Source organism: Macaca nemestrina, chromosome 3 (genome assembly GCF_043159975.1).
Source record: "Macaca nemestrina isolate mMacNem1 chromosome 3, mMacNem.hap1, whole genome shotgun sequence".
Taxonomy (NCBI): domain Eukaryota; kingdom Metazoa; phylum Chordata; class Mammalia; order Primates; family Cercopithecidae; genus Macaca; species Macaca nemestrina.
Genome location: NC_092127.1, coordinates 141,057,066 through 141,074,159, shown reverse-complemented (window position 1 = coordinate 141,074,159; position 17,094 = coordinate 141,057,066). Strand labels below are relative to the sequence as shown.

Sequence of the window (17,094 nt, the reverse complement as noted above, 5' to 3'; positions counted from 1 at the left end):
TGACAGATATCAGCAGCTATTATTATTATTATTATTATTATTATTATTATTTGAGATGGAGTTTTGCTTGTTCCCCAGGCTGGAGTGCAGTGGCACAATCTCGACTCAACGCAACCTCCGCCTCCCGGATTCAAGTGATTCTCCTGGCTTAGCCTTCCTGAGTAGCTGGGATTACAGGCATGTGCCACCATGCTCGGCTAATTTTGTATTTTTAGTAGAGATGGGGTTTCTCCATGTTGGTCAGGCTGGTCTTGAACTCCTGACCTCAGGTGATCCATCTCCCTCCACCTCCGAAAGTGTTGGGATTGCAGATGTGAGCCACCATTCCTGGCCTAAGCAACTATTATTATTATCATTAGTCCTTGGGTCTCAATACCGTTTTGCTGAAGTGTTGACCTTTTGTGGTTCATCAAGTCCATCAAGTCAGTTTTCAGTCCCCCAGGAATACTCCTAGGAATGCCATCTGTGCACTTTTTTTTTTTTTTTTTTTTTTGAGACAGAGTCTCGCTCTGTCACCCAGGCTGGAGTGCAGTGGCCGGATCTCGGCTCACTGCAAGCTCTGCCTCCCGGGTTTACGCCATTCTCCTGCCTCAGCCTCCCCAGTAGCTGGGACTACGGGCGCCCGCCACCTCGCCCGGCTAGTTTTTTGTATATTTTAGTAGAGACGGGGTTTCACCGTGTTAGCCAGGATGGTCTTGACCTCCTGACCTCGTGATCCACCCGTCTTGGCCTCCCAAAGTGCTGGGATTACAGGTTTGAGCCACCACGCCCGGCCATCTGTGCACTTTTGAGGGGAATTTCAGGGTCTGAGAATTTTGTAGTGTTCAGTTGAGGCTCAAAGGGATACTAGGCCAGAGAGAGATGATTGTTTGCTATATGGAATACAGAGGGTTGAAGGGGTCAGTGAGTGAAATCATCGGGTCTTCCCGTGTGCCCAAATGCCTAGGGTACAAACACCTTCCCACCTGGAGAACCTGACTGTTCAATTTTTAAGAAAATCTGAAAGTAACAGCTAACACATACCTGTTTGTGTGGTCCTATATGCCCAAGATTCCCATATTGCCCTCAAATTTTAGCAAATGTGTTATTAGGGCATGGAAGATGAAAAGCGGAAATGTTCACAATAACAAAGATGGCTCTTAGGAAAGAAATCAGAAACTGGGTAAAAAGCCAGAAGGGGAAACTTGCCACAGTTTCCTTCTGAAAAGAGTACAAACTGGAGGCGGCCAAGGTATGGCTGAACACAGAGCAGGGCCTCTACACACTTACTCTTGCAGAGGCCTGAGTCCTGGTAAAATGATGACCGGCACTGCTCCACGCAGGCCCCATCCTGGAGAATGTAGCCATCCATGCACTGCAGGCAGTCTGTTTTCAGGGGCCCACTGCAGGCACTGCAGCTCCAATCACACTCTAAAAAAGAAAGTCTGCATTAGATTATCTTCCTTTCTGTCCACCCTCAGACCCAGCAATTCATTTATGAGGAGTCTGTTTGCAGCCGCAAGGAGTAAAATAAGGACAGTGTAAGAGATGTCAGATAAGCAGACTCAAACGAGGTTTCCACTTGTAGTAGCCTGAATGCTTCTCTGAGCTTTAAGTGTTCCCTAATTATGTTAGACATGGACATGTACAAGGAGCACTCCATGCTTGTGCCGAGCCTGCTTGTCAGCAGGGCTGCTGAGAAACCAGATTACTCTGATCTTAATTCTTTATCCCTGTGCCACATCAAGTCTTCAGGCAAAACCTGCCTCAGGGAGTGGCCAACTTGCCCCACAAACCTGTCAGTTTGTGGTGAAAAACAAGATTATCACAATTCCACCCCATTATAAATGATTTCATAACTATGCCGGCAGTTTTCAGCTAACCCTGACTTCTTCCAAGTACTCAATGCTCAATAGGTAAAGAGATGTCAGAGACTCAACTAAGAATGCATCTGCTGCCACCAATAACACCAGTTGCCTGAGTTTCTATCTCTCAAAACCAGGCATTGACCAAAATGACAGAAAGAACCAATGATGTCAGAATTATATGGGGCATAAAGGTCCTGTCCAGAAAGAAAGAGGTTGCTAAAACAATAGAAGATCTCATTTAGGCATCAGAATGGACTCAATTACATGTTAATTTGCTCCATAAGCACCTATGGGATAGTCACTGAACAGCAGGAGGGGGCAATATAAAGGTGGTAGGTGTAGAACTTGTCATCAAGGAGCTTATGTTCTAGAGGGGTCTAACCTTGCATGTGCACGCAAATAATCCAGGGGGGTTGTTAAAAATATGGATTAGGCTCAACATGGGATTTATCAAATCAGAGTCTCAGGGATTGGGATGGGGCAAGGGAAAACATGTTGCTGCTGTACTTGTTATTGTGAATATTATAGTTGTTGCTGTTGCTGTTGTTTTCAATGGCCCAGGCAATTCTGATGCAGTCAGAAAACTCATGTTTGAAAGCCAGTGTTGTAGCTGGTAAGGGAAGTGCTACATGCATGGAAGATGGGATGGGATAGCACAGTTAAGTTTTGAAGAAAGGTAAATCTGTATTCAAAGGTAAATCTGTATTCAAAGGTTTTGAAGAAAGGTAAATCTGTATTCAAGTCATGACTTTGCTACTTTTTATCTGTATTATCCTACAATAATGTTTTTATCTATATTATCCTTGGTTTCTCACCTGTAAAACATGGGTGAGAATAGTACCCATTTCATAAACTCATTGTGAAGAATAAAATGAAATAATGAAATTCAATAATTTAGCACAGTGCCTGGCATACAGTAACAACTCAATAAACGTTTGCTGCTGAACTGTTTCTCTTAGAGAACCTATCTCCATTCAGGGCCACCCTGGATCTCACCCTCCATTTCTGCTAAGAAACTGGAGACACCTCTCATTAGTTACCTTTTCTCTTCCTTGATAGAATATTTCTAAGTCCCAAAGAAATCAGGTAAATATGCAAGACAGTACACGTGCTTCCAAGAAGATTTACAAAGTTAATCCTATTCCTTTATTTGGCTGAATCAGTCCTGAGGGAAAATGACTAAAACAAAGCCTTGAAAACTGCCAGCATAGTTATGAAATCATCTATAATGGGGTGGATTTGTGATAATCTTGTTTTTCACCACAAACTGACAGCTACTGGTTAGAAGTCAAAAAAAAAAAAAAAAAAAAAAAGAAAGGAAAAAACCTCTGTGGTCTTGAACACAGCAGACCACCTAAGTTGACAACCAAGTAGAATTTCTTGGAATGAAAAGTGTGTAATTTTGCAGAACCTTACAGCATCCTAAGTTACTTGACAGATGTTTGACCACCATATCTAAGCTCTAGCTTCTCTGCTTCTCTGCCAGAATCAGAAGGAGAGAGAGAAATGTGGAAGGAGGCAGGAATGAGGAAATGGACAGGAACAAGTAAAACCTGTTCTTTACCCCTGCTTTTCCTCTTGCTGAGAACTACCATTCAAAGAGCATCAGCCCCAAGAATTCCAACTACTGGAGAGCAAAGAAAAAGGCACTTGGCATTTGACATTATCTCCTCATAATACAGGAAATTTAAGTATGTTAAGCAGAAATGAACACATCAGACATGACTCCTGACCTCATCAAGCTTAGAGGCAGCAATCTAGAGTTGTAAATGCAAACACCTACAGCCCAGGAAAGTAATGTATCTTCAGAGTAGGCCTTGTGTGATAGAAAGGGAATGGTGGGGACTGATGAACTGAAGAGATCCTGCTCCATCCAGCAGGGACTACAGCTACACTGTTTCAACCTACAGTTGCACTGTCAGGATGCATATCCAACACTACTAGAGCTTCTGGTTAAAAAAAAACAACAACACTTGAAAATGTCAATTTTTGTATGTGAAATCTTCTCATTTTTAAAAGGTGAATAATTAAAGATTTTAAAGCACTGAAACATTAGGCAGACCAAAGAAAACATGTCTATGGGCCAAATATAACCTGAGGATTTACAATTTGCCACCTCTGGTCTTGTTATCAAAATGTGGCACAACGTCTGACACAAGAAGGTGCTCAAAATATATGCTTAATAAGTAAATCAAGGAGTGAATAAATGAATATATACATACATACACAATTGTTGCTATCATCAGAGACAGTCAAAATATACGATGACTGGTGTTTTCTCAATATGGAAAACTAGACATCAGTAGTAAAGGGGTATCACTGAGTAAAAGAATCGTTACACAGTTCAGGAAGAGCTTTACCTTTGCACGTGTTGGTGGAGAAGTCAAGATAGTACTGTGGGGCACAGCTCTCGTACTGACATTCCCCAAAGAGCAGAACCTTGTTTGGATCTCGGCAGGAGGTACAGCTGGCCTGTGAATCACAGCTTCCACAGTGTGTGTTGCATGCTGAGCAGACAGGAAAAGAAAATGACCGGATGATTACAATTGCAAATACTGAAGCACTGATCAAACCTAGACAGATGTTATATAGGAACAAAGCCTTGCTACAACCTGTGCCACATTTCATTATGGCTCATAGCCCTCCCCTGTGATCAACAAAAACAGAAAATATTAGTTTCCAAAATAGAAAAGGGTAATCTTATTTTACAAAGAATATAAATTGCAAACCCAAGAATGGAAATCCCATATCCAAATTGTTCTGTGATTCAGCAACAGAATTTATGCTTACTCTAAGATCCCTGGAATTACAATTCAGAGCTTAAACCTTACTTCTTCAGGAATCAAGCTTCCTTTAGTTCATAATGTAGATTCAGGTTTTTGTGTGATGCCAACATTAAAATTAGGCACCAACTTTATTGGGGAGCTTGGGAAACCCCATACTTTAAGATGCAAAGGACTTGAAGGTGAACTGGTTGATTGATTTGCCTAGTTACAACTCTTAGAAGCCAGCCATGTAACTCTGACATTCAGGGATGATACCCCAATCTGGTCATGCTTCCATCTTCCCTCATTTAACAACTGGCATTTCTCCATCGACATAGTTTTTCATGCCAGAAACCTCGGAGTCTATCTTGACACCTCTCTTTCCCGGACTCCTAATCCAATTATTCACTGGATCCTATTTATTCAAACTCCAATATAACTCTCAGAACTTTTCACTTTTTTCCATATCCACAAATGCCAATATTTCTAAGCCATCATCATCCCATGCTGAACTACTGTCACAGCCTCCTAATTGGTTTCTCCATCTCCGCTCTGACCCCCTTGCAATCTATTTTCCATGCATCTACCAGAGTGGCTTTTAAAATTCATACAGCTCAGGTTTCAGAGTACACTTTCGCCTTCAAACTCAATGTCGTTTTTCAATCCTGGAAAATTTCCAGCCATCATTTCTGCAAATATTACTCTTCTACCATTCCCTCCATTCTCTCCACATGGAAATCCTATTATAACATGTATATTTGAATCCTCTTAATATAATCTCTGAGTCTTTAACTCTTACTCATTCTTCAGTCTCTCCTGGGACTGTTGTTAACCTTCTATTCTAAAACAGACCTTCCATTACAGCATCCTGTACATGTTTTTCATGCAAATTTCATATAGCAATTTCCATTTGAGTGATTATTTGATTAACATTTGTATATTTTAGGCGGCAAACTTCAAGAAAGCAAATAGTAGGTCTGTTTTGTTCATTGTAATGTTAGTCATCACCTAGCTTGTTATCTGTCATATTATAGGTATTCAATAAACACTTGCTACATAAATGAAATAAAGCTAGATATTGCATAAGATATATACAACCACCAGCATTTCTGTCTCTTTCGGAAATCTTCCCTAAGTATGTGTCAGAGGAAAAGTTCACAGAGAAACCCAGTGAGTTTTAGATCTATATGATATCAAAGTATATGGCACAGTGCAAGAAAACTACCTCCCTGGAAAAAAAAAAAAAATCACATGCTATTGTTTCACCTACAAAGAAAGACATTGCTATAAAACGTTCATTAGAATATGTATATTGGCAATTTAAGGTCCTGGGAAAATTCTAGACTGGATTTTCAGTTCTAATTATTTTCAATAATTAGAAAAGAATATTTTAACTGTTGTAAGCTTAGGTGAGACCAAATTTTTATCCTTTTTTTTTTTCCTAGAATTTTTATGCATGGTGTATCTTAATTTTGGCAAAGAGTTTGATAGAGATTCCAAAAATAAACTTGTGAATACAAAAATGAAGTAAGACCTACTAGTTGTAAGTGGATTTGAAGGTGGTTGAAAAGCATACTCAAAATGTGATCAGCAAATCTTTATAATTGATAAAAATAGTGTCCACAGTAGAGTATCACATTAATCAAGCCTTAAATTCTTACTTGATCAATATTTTTATCCATGACTTTAATGGAAACAAAGAAACCATGTCAATAATATTTAAATACACCACATGCACCTATATAGGAAATATACATAGTTAAGTTTCACCGGCTGGAAGAACACAGTTCAGTTACTTTAACCAGTAGAAATAATGAACCTACAGTAATCAAGTGAAATAAGCAGAACTCTAAGAAAAGTCCCGCATTTATGTTCTAAAACCAACTGTACAAATACAGAATGAAGAAGACCTGCTTAGAAAGCAGTTGCTATGGAAAAAATATCTAAGATTTTTAGTCAATAACAGGCTTGATAGTAACTAAAAATGTGATATGCAACGTAAGGTCAGCCGGTCCTCCTTTCTTGACATAGAGCTGCAAAATGAGGTCCCCGAATGCCAGTTTCCCAGCCAGAGGTCAAGGCCAATTCCTTGCCCTAGTGTCTGAGGGTTTCCTATGACTTACTTCCATCTGCCTCTGTGTTCCTGAATCTTTTTTCTTCTTTTTTGAGACAGTTCTCACTCTGTCACCCTGTCCCCCAGGCTGGAGTGTGGTGGCATGAACACAGCTCACTGTAGCCTCTACCTCCTGGGCTCAAGCAATCCTCCCGCTTCAGATTCCCATATTGCTGGGTCCACAGGCACATGCCACCATGTCCAGCTTATTTTTTAACTTTTTCTAGAGACAGGATCTCACTTTTTTGCCCAGGCTGGTCTCAAACTCCTGGCCTCAAATGATTCTCCCATCGTGCCCTCCCAAAGTGCTGGGATTATAGGTGTGAGCCACTGTGCCTGGCCTGAATCTTTCCACAGAGTACTCATTCCCCCTTGGAACCCTAATGTATACCTCAGCCCCTTCACTCACTTCTAAAAGAAATGGATTCATGCTGAGCATTTTGGATTGCTGGAAGACTTTATGGAGGATCTGGAGGGACATGGTAGTGTCACATTGAGAAACAGGTGGCTTCCATGACTTCTTCCTCTTACCCTTTCCAAAGTAATGAGTAAATGGCTGACCCTGTCTGACACAGAGCAGTTCTGTAGGCACCAACGTCCCTCGGGTTCTCAGCTTCCATGGTATTACATTTGGACCCCACAAAGTACTTACTAGTCCTGACGCAGACGTCTTGGTGTGGCCACACCTGGAGTAGCAGGGGCAGTTCTCTGAGGTCAGTGACCCCTATAGCAAATGCAGGAGGATGGTGAAAAAGGTGGCAGAGTGCACCAGAAACCAGTGAGGGAAGCTGGGATGTCCAGTAACCATCACATCTGTGATGTGCTGTAAGGAGTGAGGGACCTCACAGTGTAGGGGTTCAATTACCTTCTTAAACAGCCCTGTTTTCTGCTGTAGGTCTAAGAAATGGTCATTCACTCCTGCTTCAGTACTCCATTGGCTCTAGGTCTACATGGCACAGAGATACCCAAGTGGGGAATGATAGTTAATTTCAAACTTTGGAAAGTAATCGTGTGAATGAAGGAGGAAGCTTATTCCATATCACTTTGGAGGCAAGTTCTAGGGCCAATTAAAAGCAACTGTCCGACAACTCCAGCTCCCCAGCAGTGGAACTGGCTTTCTTCTGTGGAAGTCTGTGGAGGTGAGTGAGAAAGAGTCTCTGCACTGGTGCAAGATTGGCTTGAGTAACTCTGGAATTCTCCTCCAATACCAAAGCACTATGGTTTCAAGTACTCAGAACCTTACGTATCACCTCCTTTTTAAAGTTCCTACCGCAACTGGTGACCCTTAGATTTTTTAATTCAATTAATAGTACATCCTCTCGAAAGATTCCTATAACTTAGAGTATCTAGAAAGCTCTCCAGTCCTTACTTCCTTCAATAATTTGGTTATGAATGCCTCCCTTAATATCCCTTAATACTGATTACATTTCTTCAAAAGCCCTTATTGCAGAATTTCTAAAATTGGCAGGCTTATAATTGTCTGTAATTATGAGTATTAGAATAGAACATCGTTGAATTTTTTTTTTTCTTTGAGACCGAGTCTTGCTCTGTCACCCAGGCTGGAGTGCAATGGCGTGATCTCAGCTCACTGCAGCCTCTGCCTCCCAGGTTCAAGCGATTCACCTGCCTCAGCACCCCCCGAGTAGCTGGAATTACAGGTATGCACCACCATGCCTTGCTAGTTTTTTTGTATTTTTAGTAGAGATGGGGTTTCACCATGTTGGTCAGGCTGTTTTTGTTTTTTGTTTTTAACCTACTAGAAACTCAAATATCCCAATGTAGGAGCATACTTTTTCAATCTTAGAATGAAATTTAAGGACTAAACTTAGGAAATTCTTAATCCAACTGAAATATTCTATGAAATTCTATTTACATGGGATGATAGCAAATGTGTTTGTGCAGAGGCCACCCTGCACCAAGACAAAAACTTCCCAGAAGAGAACTATTTCAATGCAATGTATTTTTGTTACCTATACTTCATACAATGGATTCTATTTTTTCTTTTGAACTTTTATTTCTGTGATTCCACTGCTGTGAAGAGCCTCATAAATCTAAGTCACTATTTCTCCACCAAGACTCTCTTGCTCTTGAATAGAACATGGAAGTATTTCATTCCTGTCTCTTGTATTACAGAATCTACAGATTCTGGCAGACAGTTGATATATACAAAGCAAAGTTTTTGTTACAAAAGCAATCTTCCCACTGGTCCAAAAAAATTTGTTTTTAGATCTCCAGTACCTCCACAGATGATGCAAAAGGGTGACTTCCATATAACTAATGCAAATCTTTACAAGGATCTCAATAAACTAACAGTAATATCTATCATCCTCTCTATAAAATAGAAATATCTTTACTACTTTATTTGCCTCTCATTTTAGATGATGATGATAAAAACAAAACAATGGTTAATCAATTCTGACAACTTATTCTCCACTATGGTCTATATTAAATGTAACAACAATAGGATGTAGGTACTGTTATAATCTTCCTTTACAAAAAGAAAAAAAAAAAAGAAACTGAGGCCTAGTGGTTAATTGGCTTGTTCAAGGTCATAAAGCTCTAAGTAGCAGTTAGGATTTGAACTTCAGTTCTCTAACTCTAGAGCCCACTCTCCTAACCACTACTCCACAATTCCTTCACCATGGTATCCCCTAGAACACACAACTGAAATATCACCACTATATTTGTTAACTGTCACTTTCAAAAGTATAACAATTTTTTGTTTTTGCAAATGACACTTTGGTGCCTGAGATAAAATAAGCAGCATCAGCCTATCATAAATGTTCCTTCATCTGTGAAGGATATCTTATTTTTTTTTCAGAGAGATTTACCCATTCCCTAATAGAATATCCTAACTCTTTGTTTGTGCCTGACTCAAGATAATTAATCGTATTCTGACTTACTTGAGAAATAAGACATCTATATAAGTAACTCCCATACAAGTCCAAATAACTACTGTTTAGGCAGAAATGGAATATTTCCAGCATGCAAAGCCTTGTACACTGTGAATATTCACAAATACATGTAGAAAACAAATTCAATCCAGAGAAGTGCTTAGTCCACTGACTGTGTACTAGAGCAAGTTCCACTCTCTGCCTATGGTCATAGAATGGGATTGCTGAGAAAAACTATAAAGATGAAACAAACTAACACTTTTATTTTTTAAATGAGATAACCTGGACAGAGAAGTTAAATAACCTGCCCAAGATCACACAGCTGGCACTTACAGAGGAGACCCTACCGCCAAGCCCAGCACTTTCGATTAGGCCGATATCTGACCTATAATCTGTTAATGGCAACCTTATTGCCTTTGTAGATTGGTTTTCTTCCTTTTATAAAAATAAAGGCTACCAGGTGAGAAGATGGAAGTAAGAACTTCACATTTCTTTCAATGGCTTCAGAAAGGCAGGAAAGGAAGGAAAGGAGAGAAGGTTCATTGGAAAAACCTACGCTGGCAAACATGATTATCATCAAGATAGTGCCCAGGGAAGCAGGTGGTGCTGCAGGTGCCAGTGTGGGACAGCACGAGATTGGTGTCACATGAGGAGCAGGAGAAAGGTCCTCTGCCCTGGCAGGTTCTGCAGGAGGAGTGACATTCTGCAGAGGAAAAAGAGACACAACAGAAACTGTGATGTCAGATTCTCTTCCAAGCAGCATCCCAAGTGTGGGTAATAAAATCCCAACATTGAGAACATTGGCAGGTCTGGTTTACAGTCCCATGGCATACTTCCCACCTCCGCTCTCTCTTAGGAAAGGTCAAGCCTTCCCAGCTACTGCCCGAAGAGAATCTCCGGTGGCAGCTCCAGCTCCTGAGTCCAGCACTTACTCACTTTTACAAGCTCCTCTCTCTGCATAGTATCCTGAAGGGCAGTCAGGAACACAGTGGTCCCCGAGCAGCAGGTAGCGGGCATTGTGGCACCTCAGGCAGATGCTCCCGGTGTTGTGGAGATCAGCTGCACAGTGCTGGCACAGAGGATGGCAGTCTGGAAGGGGAAGGGGAGCAGAGAGAAGGCACGGGTGCTCATGAGCACAAAGTCTCATCACTGCACAAAGGGCAGAAGAGATTTCAATTACAAACACTGCAGCTGACAGCTGGAGAGTAGCCCAAAGGCAGTGTATATCAGTAAAGTAGAAGCTTGGGACCTGTACAAATTGTGTGTTTGAGGTTTTTAGCAAATGGCCAGGCCCAGCACAGTGACTGAGTTTTCATCCCTTTCCAATGGAATGACCTTTAGATACGGGGGTGCCACGTGATAGATACTTGCTAGGAGTATAGAGAGAACTTCCTGACTAACAGAAGCAGTAAGATCAATACTATTAATATCTCCCCTGGGGGTCTGAGACTGGAGTGCAGCTTCCCCCACCCCCTTCACAGTAATAGAGGCAGGAGGCAGAGAAATTCTAAGAAGACAGGGAGGGTCCTTGGTGAAACCCCATCTTCACCATAAAACAACAACAACAAAAAACAGTCTGAAACTCGTGACAGAAAGTCCAAAGTAAGAGCTTCTATTCCTCTTTGCCCACCCTCTCCCAATTGGTTCTTTCTGAATCATGCCTTTTTACCAACTGAATGTTGCTTTTTCCAAAACTACCTATGGCATGCCCCAGCCCCATCCTGTGCCCATAAAGACCCCAGACTCAGTCAGTAGAGGGGAGACAGCCTGACTCTGGGGAAGAGACAACCTGATTTTGGGGGAAGACGACCTGTCCTTCTCGTCCCCTCTCCAGCTCCCCTCTCTTCTGAGAAATGTTTTCATCACTCAATAAAATTCTCCACTTTTACCATCATTCAATTTTCTGTGTAACCCCATTCTTCTTCAACACTGGATAAGAGTTTGGGGCCCACTAAGTGCCAGTACCCAGAAAAGGCTGTCACACCAGCCCTTTGCCCTCACCAGCAGAGGGCAACTGCCTCAGCAACAAGGCAAGAGGCCAAATGAGCTGCTAACACACCACCATCTGTCAGACTTCAGATGGCGAAAGTAAAAGAGCACTATAACACCCTGTCTGGGGCTTCAGGGTCATGGGCACCCTCACCTGGGTGCCACCACGTTTCCCTTGAGGTGACATCCTGGTTTGGCTGCAGGCCCCCCATGGCGCAGGCTGTTGTGTCAGTGCCCGGAGAGGCCAGCTGAATCCTGCACTCACTAACTCACATGTTTCTCCCACAAGGGGCTGAGCACAGCAGGCTGAGTAGATGAGGCGCCACTGCCATGAGTCTGGCAAAGAAGCTGAGAAAAATCCTGCATCAACAGGGCTCCTGAGCCCTCTGCAAGGCTCCTTGTCACAGATTTGGCCTTCTGGAGTCAGTATGCCAGTCTCAGCCTTCAGTATGAATGGACTGGGGTGAGAAAATAATTGGATTGAGTTGCTGGAATATTTTGGTATTTAACTAGAGATAAAGTTATGAAGAAGAGTTGTGAGTTGAAAAGCCATTTTTATGACCCAATACATAGTGCATAGTAGCTCTGTAATGCCAGTTGGGATTAAAGCTATAAAACAAATTATTTTTCCAGACAGCACTGTCTCTTGTTCTCATTCACATAATAGTCATTCTTTAATAAAGAACTTGATTGTGTTCAGCTTCCTTTGTAGGTGAAAACTTCCTGCTTTCAAGTGGTAATTACCCTTTAAGTCCTATTTATCATCCTTTATCCCAAAGGCAGGAGAAAACCCACAAATCTCAATTTACCCACCTAAAATGAAAAAGGAGTAAGATCTAGAAGAAAGAAAAGAAAGAGTTCTGGTTATGGGGCCTTCCCATCTTCCCCTGTAGGATTCAAAGCATTTCTTTGTACTCGCTAATGCACCACCCATGGCCTCAAAATGTCTTGTTTCATCTCAAGGCTTGTAGTAGAGACTGTGATTTCTAGCGAAATCCATGTTGGTAAAACAGATTCCTGCCGCTGAAATCTGTTAAAAACAGGTCTTTCTCTGTACACTGTTGGTGATCCTAACTGTTGATCATCTGGATGTGTTCCCTGCACATGAAGCAGATCTCCCTTTCATGTCCAGTGCCCACTCATCCACATGAGAACCCTTCAGAGGACCTTCATAGTCATCCCAGAAGTTAAGCCACAGGAGTCTGACTCAAAAACGCTGATTCTTTTGGCAGCATACAAATTAACAGTCCCCAACCTTTCTCTGAACTTTGGGAGTTACAAATTACAAGCAGCCTTTTGCCAATATTAGGAACAATTCATGATATCCTGAGAGCCAAATGAATCCTCATTTCAGCCCTTCAGTTAAACTACAAAGGAAAAATTATGACTGCGTTGAAGGCAATATGAGAAAGAGGCTACTTTCCCCAGATTTGGTGTATGGCTTCCACATAATGCCAAGCCCTTTGTTCTCTCTTCCCTATGCCTTCCTTACAGTGCCAGGAGCACAATCCCAGTTGTGCAAAGGGATATTTAAAAACCTTCAAAAGTTGCAAGAGCAAATGAAGGTGATACTGTTTTATGATTACCTTAACATGTGGGTAAATGTTAGGATTGGAAACCTAGGAAACACTACAGATTCAAGGCTCCGTTATTTGAAAAGTTATGGCCTATCCTCTTTAAAGCAATTTCTTCCAGAGCTTTCTGAACTTGGGCATGCATCAACAAGATCTGCAGGTGTTCAGTGGTCTAAAGACTAGTTGCATCTAACAGATGCTTTCTCTAGCATGCAATTAGAGAAACATAAAAGAATAATCACCCAGGGGATGCTTTCAAGAGAAAGTAAGCAGACCCCTGTAGTATTTTGTGGGTACAACAAATAAGTATTTATGGATTTATCTGATCTTGGGATCTCTGTTTAAATAAGGAGTGTAACGTGTGTTAAATATTCTAAAGGAAACTGGAGCCAGATTGTGGACATTCCTTCCCCCTCACCCAGCAGTGCTTTTAAACCCTTATTACTCTTCTGAAGTCACTACCCCACTCTACCCATCCATTCATGTCTTCCCAGGTGATCTCATCTACATCATTAAGCAGAGCATCCTGGATTCATTCCTTTCAACCTCAAAACACCTATCTATTCCTGTTTTTATTTCATTTCCTCCCTTCTCCCATGATAAAATGGCTAATGCCTACACCTATATTCTTGATCCAATTTTCAGTATTATTCCCTATTTTCCCCTATCTCTCTTTTCAACCTCAACTTCCAACCATGCTCTCCATTGCCCACTGTCCTAAAAACTTTTCTCTACAAACAGCTCATCTCTTGCCTTCCCTTAACTACCCAGCTTCCTTGCCCCTCTAACTCCTCACTTCATTGTTATCTGTCTTCAAAATATTTTACTGTGGTATTGCTCTTGAAAAGGTCTCTGATGGCCTCTTAAGGACCAGATCTAATAGCCTCCTCTAATTCCTTATCCTACCTGAAATCTCTGCAACACAAGGCACTGTTGACCAGGCGCCCTCCCCCTTAAAACTCTCTCCTCTCAGCATGAGTGACACACGTGCTCTTCTTGGCTGGGTTCTCTTTCTGTGCCTCTGATGACTTATAAATATAGGGGTTCCTTACAGCCTTTAACTTTTTCTATCCTTCTAATCAAGTCTCTGGAGATCTTAAACCAGACATGGCTGTTTGGCAGATTTGGGTACACAGACGCCAGAAATCAATGGAAAGGTCTGAAGAGTTTCAGAGACTCTGAAATTACTCAGGGCCTCTGCTTCCTTCCACAGCTCCATGTTAAGCCATAAGAAGGCATCAGATCAGTCCCCAGACATATATTGCATGATGGAGTGAGTGCTCAGAGTCAATAGAGAAATCAGTACACGACACCCGAAAATATAAAATGATCAACTCCAAGATGCCCAACACATCACATTTATCCAAGTTAGTTTATAGTTTTACCTCACACAGGAGATTATAAACACTCAAGTGTGGAAAGTTAAACTATCTAACTCTTTTTGTTCACTGCCTGTATTCATTCTATGGTTTAAGAAGTCATGCTGAACACCCAATCCTGTGAATAGACTCATTCCAAAGCAACAACCTGAGTGGGACCCATGTTAATCCACTCATGCAAACTTTCCTTCCCAGCTCCATCATATGCAATCCCCCAACAGAAGGCCAATTATATAATTAGGCTCTCAAGGTTGACTGATTTTTATTAAATCAAGCTGAAAAGAATAATAAGTCCCCAAAACCTAGGGAACACTTGTCGTCAGAGGCTTGAAGTCAAAATCTCTTTGTAGGAGAGAGTTTCTTGGGAGACCTCAAAATGAGTAACGATCTGCACGGAAAGAAGCCAGAAATCAGAGCAACAAGGGCTTGAGGATTAATACCAATGTTCTGACTTACAACCAGAAAAGTATAGTTCCCTAGGGCAGACTACAAAACTCAGGCAAGACAGGCTACAAGTAGCCAGTCCCACAGGGCACCACCTGTGAGCAGGCTTCAGGTACAAGTCCAGGACTGCTGTCATCTACACAGAAGGGCTGAGCAGGTTCAGACAGGGATCTAAGGGTTTTATTTTTCTGACTACAAAGTAAGCCACGGAAGAGAAGGAAACATGAAAAATATTTTTACAAAGTATAAATAATCATAAAAATCATCCTAAGCATGGTTTTTCGGGGTCAATAACTACTAACATTGACTTTTTTTTTTTTTTTTTAGTGCTTTCTCTATACAATTTTACATACAGAGATTTTTACATGGATTAGATTAGATTAAATGTGGGCATTATAGTACCTTTTTTACTCAATTATCATCAGCATTCCCACATGTCATTAGGGACTCTGTAAACATCATTTTTAGCAGCTACATCATATTCCAGCATTAAGTAAGGAAACAAAAAATCTGCCATTTTTCTTACAGTTTGAATATTTACTTGCAGTTTGTCTCCATTTTTATAACTAAGGCTATGATAACACTTTTGTGCATAAATCTTTGTCTGCATCTCAGATTATTTCCTAAAGGACAATGTCAAAAGGGTACAATTCATATTACTATTACAGTTTACATTTACTGAGCTCTGAATACACATTGGGCAAAATATTAATTATTATAAACACATAATTTCACTTGAAGAGAAAAAGTAGGCAATGTTATTATCCCCATTTTATAAATGAGGAAACTGAGACTCTGAAAGGTTAAGTCATTTGCTTTACATATATCACAAACAGACTAAGTCCAGAGCATACACTTTTAAGCACTACAAGCATGAAAAAATTTAAAATTCTTAATTGATATTATACATTTCATTCCAGAAAGTTCCTATTGATTTATATTTCAAGAGCCATTTATGAGACTGTTTCATCATAATTTTGCCAGCACTAAAAAATTTAAAAATAGTCAACCAATCTTGGTTAAATTGGTTGGTGAAAATTGGGGTTATGTCATTGTTTTACTTCATATTTCTTTTATTATAAGTGAGGTTGAGTATGAAAAATTTTTTTTTTCATTGAAACAATAAAAACATTCCAATGGCTACTATACTCCTACAATTTTCAGCATGGTGGGGGAAATGATTCTGGATATATCATTTTAATTGAGTATTTAATATGCACAATCAAAGAATAAACTGAGGTATTAATCAGTGAGTTCCTTCCTCATCCACTGTCACTATCCCCCATTGGACCAGGAAGTATGGGGTTATCATATGTTCCCAAAGTTATCAAATCAGACCTACAAAGACACTATACTTATAGAACCCAGAGCATAGGAGATAGAAAGAAAAAAAAAAATGGTCTTTTTTTGTTTGGTAAGACAAGGTGTCCCTCTGTTGCCCACACTGGAGTACAGTGGCAAAATCATAGCTCACTGAAACCTCGAACTCGGGGCTCTAGGATCCTCCTGCTTCAGTCTCTTGAGTAGCTGGACCTATAGGTGTGTACCACTGGGTCCACCTAATCCTTTTATTTTTCATGCAGACAGGAGTCTCACTATATTGCCCAGACTGGTGTCAAACTCCTGGCCTCAAGCAATCTTCTCTCCTTGGCTTCCCAAAGTGATGGGATTACAGGTATGAGCCACCTCACCTGGCCGAAAAAGTTCTTGAATGTGCATTGGAACTAATAGACCCACGCCCTCCCCGATCAACACAACCCCTACACTCTCCATCTCCCTACCCCAACCTAGAAAACCTTCAAACTGAAGGGGAAGAAAAAGCAGAGAGACCACTCCCTTTGCTCCTGCCTGCCCCTCTTATGGAACAGGTTGGAAGTAACCCAGTAGAATGTTTGAGTCCAATAGTAGAGTGGGCTTGGGCTGTGTTTCTTGCCTTAAAGAGGGCTGTCTCCAAATTTTGTCATGGAGACAGTGTGCTGAGCAACCTGAAAACATGGTGGACACTGAGGTGCAGGACTGGCATGAGACTGTTACAAACATCCTGTAGAATGCTACAGGGATAATGATAGGGTGCCATGAAAGTACATAG

General features: G+C 41.1%; 1 protein-coding gene across 8 annotated transcripts in view; it reads right to left on the bottom strand.

Annotated features, from left to right (window-relative positions):
- Nucleotides 1-17,094, bottom strand: part of LOC105477237 (Fraser extracellular matrix complex subunit 1) — a 488,217-nt gene that overhangs the window by 175,924 nt on the left and 295,199 nt on the right. For all 8 annotated transcript variants that reach the window (XM_071093546.1, XM_071093541.1, XM_071093547.1 and 5 more), the window contains 4 exons: nucleotides 10,556-10,708; nucleotides 10,176-10,322; nucleotides 4,208-4,354; nucleotides 1,270-1,410 (listed from right to left, as the gene is read on the bottom strand). In XM_071093546.1, the coding sequence (XP_070949647.1) occupies nucleotides 1,270-1,410; nucleotides 4,208-4,354; nucleotides 10,176-10,322; nucleotides 10,556-10,708 (588 nt within the window). The remainder of the gene's footprint in view (nucleotides 1-1,269; nucleotides 1,411-4,207; nucleotides 4,355-10,175; nucleotides 10,323-10,555; nucleotides 10,709-17,094) is intronic.